Genomic DNA, 7,811 nt, shown 5'->3' on the forward strand with positions numbered 1-7,811 from the left:
TGATAACTCACAGAAATAGAGTTATTTAGCATACTTTTAGGCTTAATATTTGTTTATATTCTCCGGGTAAAATGCCTTTGTGTTAGTATTTTGAATAGCATTTATTAATCTTTTTCCGTGTGGTAGAAAGTTGTTATTTATGGGAAATCTTGCTATATTTTGAAGTTATTCCTCAATTCAACTCATTGTATTGACCCTGGGAACTTAGTGCATGATGTCCAGAGGAGGGGTGCTGACGGGCTTTTGGTGAGAAAAGCACGGTGGAAAACACAAATGCTGAAATGCCCCCAATGCCATAGCATTGCTGCAGCAAAGTCGTAGCAAAAGCAGGAGTAGCCAAAAATTAGCAAGCTGGTGCAGTTTGTCTTTTAGCGCTGGTAGTGGTCCAAGCACTGACGGGACAGCTGTAAGAGGGGTTTTTGACCTCAGATTTTAGCTTAGTTGTTTTCTCCTTCTCTCTGTATTTACTTTCCGAGACCTTATGGATCTGTTATTTGTTATTAATTATGATTTTGTTGAACTAAACATGAGCTAAATTCCTTAGCTAGGATTATTGATGGAACCAAAGTTGCAATGAAGATCTATTTGCTATTTTGATTGATAATGTAATTTTCATCTAGTTTATTCAAGCATATTTATTGTTTACTTTCTATTAAGTGACAGGCCATCATTTAGTAAGAAAACACAAACTTAAGCTAATTCTAGAAAGATTGGTTGAGTTAGATCTAGCTTGGATAATGTAAGAGATAGTATAGGAATATACTATTATCTTGTACAACCCATTAAAATTGATGTTAACGTCAGGTTTGTAAACTAAAACACATAGGAATATGTTGGTTTGGTTTAAGGAATTACAAGCATAAATCTGTCGGAAGATGATTATGTAGAATTTTAGGTTGACTAAATGAACTTTGCTACAGCAATCGTATAGCAAATCGTGGTCAGAGTTGCAACCGAGGGGAAATCAGTAATCCTAGCCTTCATCCATCATTAAATCACAGCTCTAAGCTCAGATATTGTTGACTTTTACCTCTTGTCTGCATTTAAATTACAGTCTTTGGTCTTATACATTCTTTTCACTTAATTAATATCAATTTGGCATTCAAACTATTCTCAATCATATTGATAAAACTGGTTTTTGTAATAGAATTTCTCATTAACTCAGTCCTTGTGGAGACGATACTTTACTAATTACTATATTACTTGTTCGATTGTGTGCGCTTGCGTGGAGTCATTTTATGCATAGAGTTTTTGGCGAACACTTTGACAGAGAATACCTCGAATACACTGACCCTAAAACGTAAGCATACTTGGTCATGAATTAATAATAGCTTTTGTGTTGTGATGGTTATTTTGGTATCTTAATTTGTAAAGAATAAAATTGGCTAAAAAGGCTCGTGTTTTCACGCAGAGTTTTCCGAGGAGAGGCTTGTGACGACCTTGGTGGAGAATTCTGTGAGTACGAGTATCAGAAGGGGGTCTACTAAGATCAGGATCAAACACATGACATGATTAGATCTTATACTTGTAGTCTTCATTATTGTATATAATCCCACCTCCTTTGTTATATACAACTCCCGTCTTCTCATTAATATTATTAATAAACGATTATACTTCATCTTCATGTGTTCATATCGATATGAAATGTACAAATTTGAGAAATTGTTGCGAGTTTTATATCCCTTGCAAATTGCAATTTTAAACAAGCAATAATTATCTTCATTCGGTCACTATGTATTTTCCTACCAATACTTTAAAGGGCAATTTATCAAATATTGTCATCTAAGTTTACAAAATTAAAGGAAGCATAAATAAAGACATCCAATACTTTTCATACCCAAGTTATTGCGATTGATTGAGGTTTGGATGTCAACCGAACATAAAAGTTCCATGACCTTCTCAAACATGTGAAAAGGTGAAGTACTAAGTCGAACGCCACTTCAAAAAGGGATTATAAACATTATTAATCCCTAATTATGAGTATTGTGTCACTTTAATAATTGAATTTTAAATTTTGACAAATTATTTAGGAATCTTACGACTTGTTTGGTTGGGAGATTTGTACCCCGATTCGAATCATAGTTTATGGTTTGTTACAGTGTTTTCTCTCATAAAAAATACACGTAAATCAAAAATGATTTTAATCTCATGATTTTAATTCATGAACCAAACGTTTTTTTTTTTGACATTTTTAATACTTGAGATTAAAAATAATAAATAACTTTTCAATTTCTTAGCAACAATCAAGCCCCAATCGTATGGTAATCAAAATCTTTTTAGAAATAGTTAGATTAAATGTTAAATGTTCTAGTTTTTAAGGATTTTTAACAACAATAAAGAAAATATTTTACATCTAATGTGATGATTATCTTTGTGAAATTTAATACCATTCATCAATTTTAATGACATGCACCGAAACATTTAAAAAGCAAAAGTTTAAAAAGTAATTTGTCAAAATTGAATGTTAGGATTAAGAACCTCTCGTGCAACAAACTCGAGCACATATTACGTATCCCAACTCTTTAAAATTTGAGTTAATCTCACAAATAGTTCTTGAGTTTTAACTTCAATCTCATTTTAGTTTTTGACTTTTTAAACGTTACACAGTTAATCCTTAAGGTTTTATTCAATTTCAGTTTCAGTTCTTTCATTAGTTTAGTGTTAAATATTTAATATAATTTAAAGAACTTATGGACTAAAATTAAAAAAATATAAAGTTTAGAGACTCAAATTATATAAAAAATTAAAAGTTAATTTTTACTCAAAATATTATTTCTAATTTTTTACTATAATTTATACATATATTATCATATTTTAACGCTTAATTAATAGAAAAATTAAAATTGAAACAAAATAAAACTTTAAAAATCGGCTATATGACGTTTAAAAAATTAAAAATTGAAATAGAATTGAGTGTAAACCTAATAACCATATATAAAATTAACTCTTTAAATTTTGTTATGAAATAATATTTATTGAGCCAATAATACACAAATAATCCATCATTTTACGCGCCAATTGCCATGCCTCTACAGAGAACAAATGTACTCCAAAAGCTTGCCACTCTAAGAAGCTTCCAAAACTCCATCGATGCCCGTCTCGTCAAAAGTGGGTTCGACCCCAACACCTCTCGCTCCAACTTCAAGGTCATGGACGCCCTCCGGCGAGGCGACACCACTCAAGCACGACAAGTGTTCGATCAAATGCCCCACAAGAACACCGTCACCATAAACCTCATGATTTCCGCTTACGTCAAACAGGGAAACATTCCCGTTGCTCGAGAGCTGTTTGAAAGCATGCTTGAGAGACCGGCCGTTACCTGGACTATACTCATCGGCGCTTACTCCAAACGCAACGACTTTCGCGAAGCCTTTCGACTTTTTGCTTTGATGCGTAAGCTCGGAACTTCGCAGCCTGATTACGTGACATTTGCGACTCTTTTATCGGGATGTAGTAATGTGGATTGTGGTACTGAAGTTTTTCAAGTTCATGCCCATGTTGTCAAATCGGGATGTGATTCGGTTCTTTTCGTTTGTAATTCATTGATTGATTCTTATTGCAAAACGGGTCGAATAGAATTGGCCCTCCAGGTGTTCAAGGAAATACCCGATAGAGATTCTGTAACGTTCAATGCGTTGATAACGGGCTATGCGAAGGAAGGGTTGAATGCGGAAGCAGTTAAGCTCTTTCGGGAAATGCAGGATTCGGGATATGAGCCTTCAGATTTCACTTTTGCGGCCGTTCTGTGCGCCGGTGTTGGCATGGATGACGTGATGTTTGGGCGACAAGTTCACGCCTTGGCAGTGAAGAATAGCTTCGTGTGTAATGTGTTTGTGGGGAACGCATTGCTTGATTTCTACTCGAAGCATGACTGTGTGATTGAAGCGAGGAAACTCTTTGATGAAATGCCGGAGCTGGATGGTGTTTCTTACAACATACTAATTGCGGGACATGCATGGGTTGGGGAGTTGAAGGAGGCTGTGAATCTATTCCGCAAGTTACAGTTTACTAAATTTGATAGAAGGCAGTTTCCTTTCGCAACCATGTTGAGCGTGGCGGCAGTTACTTCAAACTTGGAAATGGGTCGGCAGATCCACTCCCAGGCTGCCGTGATGACAGCTGATTTAGAAATTCTGGTCGCAAATGCTCTGGTCGACATGTACGCCAAATGCAGCCGGTTTAAGGAGGCCAAGACAATATTTTCTGATCTTTCTCACAGGAGTGCAGTGCCATGGACAGCCATGATCTCTGCCTACGTTCACAATGGGCTGCACGATGAAGGTGTGGCGCTGTTCAATGAGATGCGAAGAGAAAGTGTTTGCGCTGACCAGGCGACTTTCGCGAGCGTCTTAAGAGCCTCAGCGAGTTTGGCATTACTCTCGCTGGGAAGACAGTTGCACTCATCTCTAATACGATCAGGATTCATGTCTAATGTGTTCTCCGGAAGTGCACTTCTAGACATGTACGCGAAATGTGGGTTTATGAAAGACGCGCTTCAAACTTTTCAAGAGATGCCCAAGAGGAATTCAGTCTCTTGGAATGCTTTGATATCAGCTTATGCACAAAATGGGGATGGCCAGGGAACTTTTAGATCATTTGAACAGATGCTTGAATCGGGTTTCGAACCAGACTTGGTTAGCTTCCTTGGCATACTAACTGCCTGCAGCCACTGCGGGCTTGTAGAAGAAGGATTAAATTACTTTAACTTCATGACATCTACCTATAAACTTGTTCCAAAGAGAGAACACTATGCATCAATAGTTGATGTGTTGTGTCGAAGCGGGCAGTTTGATGAAGCGGTGAACTTGATGGCTCAAATGCCTTTTGAACCCGATGAGATCATCTGGTCATCAGTCCTAAACGCGTGCCGAATTCACAAGAACCAAGAATTGGCAACGAAAGCAGCGAGCCAACTTTTCAACATGGCAGAGCTGAGAGACGCCGCTTCTTATGTGAACATGTCAAACATTTATGCAGCTGCGGGTGAGTGGGAGAGTGTTGGCAGGGTGAAGAAAGCGATGAGGGAGAGAGGGATGAGAAAGAACCCTGCGCGAAGTTGGGTGGAGATTAAGCATGAGATTCACATGTTCACGGCGAATGATGAGATCCACCCGAGGATGGGGGAGATCAGGAGAAAGATTGATGTTTTGACGGCTGAGATGGAAAGGGAAGGGTACAAACCGGACACAAGTTGTGCCCTTCACAACGAGAATGAGGAAATAAAAGCAGTCTTTGAAGTATCACAGTGAACGTTTGGCAATTGCTTTTGCGCTGATTAGTACACCAGAAGGGACACCAATTGTTGTGATGAAAAACTTGAGAGCTTGCAGACTGTCATAGTGCAATCAAGGTGATCTCTAAGATTGTTAATAGGCAAATAACAGTCGGGGATTCTAGCAGGTTCCATCATTTTAGAGATGGATTTTGCTCTTGTAAAGACTTTGGTGATCTATTTATTTTTTGTTAATTAAATGGTAAAGGGCATAAATTTGCCCTTGGTGCCAATAGAGGAGGAGGGAATTTGTATTGGAATATTCTTTTTTTTTTTTAAATTTGACGGGTGGGGGAATTCAAACTCTAGACTTCATGTTGAGGCTAGAGTATATAAATTGTTGGGTTGAACTTGTAACTGCAGTGAAATAGTACTCATTGATACTGGAGAAATCATGTAAATCAAATTTGCACCAAGTGTGGGTTTTTTTTTTTTTTTTTTCTCTCCCTTGAAGTTATGGTGCTCCTTTTTTAGTCAAAAATGTCTTTTTCATTGGTTATGGCAAATACAATATTGAAGGGAAACGAATTGGTGCTTACTTATTAATGGATTGTTGGAGATTTACAGGGCACGAAGCTGGATTTTTTTTTCTTTTTTTTGGTTCCTATGGAGACTTTTTATCCTCCCCTCCAATCCTTGGTGCCTCGGGAGGAAGGGTAAAGTTTGGATTGAAACGCTAGTGATAGAAATCATACACATTAAGAACTCGTTCGATCCGTGAATTTAAATTTTTAATTCAAATTGATATGTGATATTTTTTAAGAGTTTTTAACTGTAGTAGAAAAAGTTAGATGCGACATTTTTTTAGATGTTTTAACTGTAGAAACTTAAAATTGAAAATTTGAATCAGTGAGATGAACGGGGCTTAAATTTGTCCGGACTTTAGTCTTTTACTCTTTCATGAGGTATTATTATGCTTAGATGACGAAACTCATTAATTAAAAAAAAAAAAAAAAAAAAGGGCAAAGGCTTTGAGGTTAATGGAAGTGACATCAACCACGAATTCTTAGCAGCCAGGATTCGATATAAAAGTAAAACTACAATGAATAAATACGTACGTAACGGTTCTCACATACTGTTTTTTCATATTTGAACATAGAAGAAAACGCATAGATGTGCATCAATTACACATGGTAGCAAGAGATATGAAGCTAGACTATCATAGCCTAGCTTGCTCAACTTTATTCAAAATATATTACATACCATCTCGATCTTAGGTCGTACACGTAAACTAGAAACGACGACGTGGTTGTTACTTAATAGCGGAGAGCAGAAGGATGAGCAAAATGAAAATCCCAGCAGCCGTAGATGCGAGAGCTAGAAGAAGACAGTGGGCGGCGTTGACGGGATGAGTTTGGCGAAGGGAGATGTTGGTGATGCAACCGAACATGGAAAAATTGAGTGACAACAAGAAAGCATGGAACAAGCTGCAGCTGCTGCTAAAATACCTATTCATATTAATGGTTTCTTTGTATGGGAATATCAAGAGTGACAAAGTTGTTCCTATTGAAACCCATAAGATGACTATGTCTACGAGGTCTATTACATTCTTCCCAAAGAAACCAATATTCCTGTTTCTCTGTTCCAACAATAATAATATTGAACCCATAATGTCTACAAATCTCGTTGATCTTCTCATGAAGTAACATGGCATATATAGATACATATATATATATATATATACACACGTACATAAGCTGCCACGTGGAATCAATTAGGAAATCGGAAAAACTCGAGGAATCATCCTAAAATGAAACCATATTTACTTGTATTTTTCCATGGTGCATGGAATTGTGAGTCTTCGCCCATTAATTTCCAAGCAGATGCATGATGGGAAAAAGGTGGGGCTTGTAGGAAACCGTACGTAAGTCTTGGAGTAATTAGGATCGATATTCCTAGTCATTTCCTTGTAGGAAAATTCCGCTTTGTTTAGTTTTATGGTCAATACATGTTTTTCCCAAGATTTTCCCAAGAGACTTACCAAAGACACACCTCTATATATATATATATATATATGATGGTTCTAGCTTATGGTACCTATCACTACCTACCACATACAGGCTTAGTTTAGTATTGCTTTTACATCTCAAAATTAGCTTCTGTAACAAAAACTGATTTTAGTGTTTAGTAAATCCTCTCAAAAGTTTTTTTTGAAGAATTTTTTAAGAATCTACAGCCAAAATCAGAAGCAGTCTAAAGATAACTTTAGCTTTTAAATTGTGTGAGAATCAGTATAGTACAATTAATAAAACTTTCATAGTACCCATAATACCCCTAATGAAATTTAAAATTTACAATCTTCTCAATCTAAAATTCAAATTCATAATATAATATTATATAATAGTAATATTATAACAAGTAATATCATAATTATATTAATAACTCTAATATTATTATTTTATCATATAATATGATATTATAATTATATTATAATTATTTTAATAATAATGATATTATAATTATAATATGATATTGCAATTATTAATTTATAATATATTATATATTATATTGTATTGATATAATTCTATTTATTATATTA

At 35.7% G+C, this 7,811-nt stretch overlaps 2 protein-coding genes across 2 annotated transcripts in view; both read left to right on the forward strand.

The window, feature by feature from the left end:
* LOC21392046 (light-regulated protein 1, chloroplastic) overlaps positions 1 to 1,487 on the forward strand; it is an 11,971-nt gene extending 10,484 nt beyond the window's left edge. Inside the window, exons 3-4 of the mRNA XM_024165405.1 lie at positions 1,247 to 1,300; positions 1,412 to 1,487. Coding sequence (XP_024021173.1) covers positions 1,247 to 1,300; positions 1,412 to 1,487 — 130 coding nt within the window. The remainder of the gene's footprint in view (positions 1 to 1,246; positions 1,301 to 1,411) is intronic.
* Positions 1,488 to 3,023: 1,536 nt separating this feature from the next.
* On the forward strand, positions 3,024 to 5,559 carry LOC21392048 (putative pentatricopeptide repeat-containing protein At2g01510). The gene is given in 3 exon segments (XM_010097732.2): positions 3,024 to 5,224; positions 5,226 to 5,327; positions 5,329 to 5,559. Coding segments are annotated over 3 exon segments (2,442 nt in total). The 3' UTR covers positions 5,468 to 5,559.
* The last annotated feature ends 2,252 nt before the right edge of the window (positions 5,560 to 7,811 follow it).

This window comes from Morus notabilis, unplaced genomic scaffold (genome assembly GCF_000414095.1).
Source record: "Morus notabilis unplaced genomic scaffold, ASM41409v2 Scaffold1580, whole genome shotgun sequence".
Taxonomy (NCBI): Eukaryota; Viridiplantae; Streptophyta; class Magnoliopsida; order Rosales; family Moraceae; genus Morus; species Morus notabilis.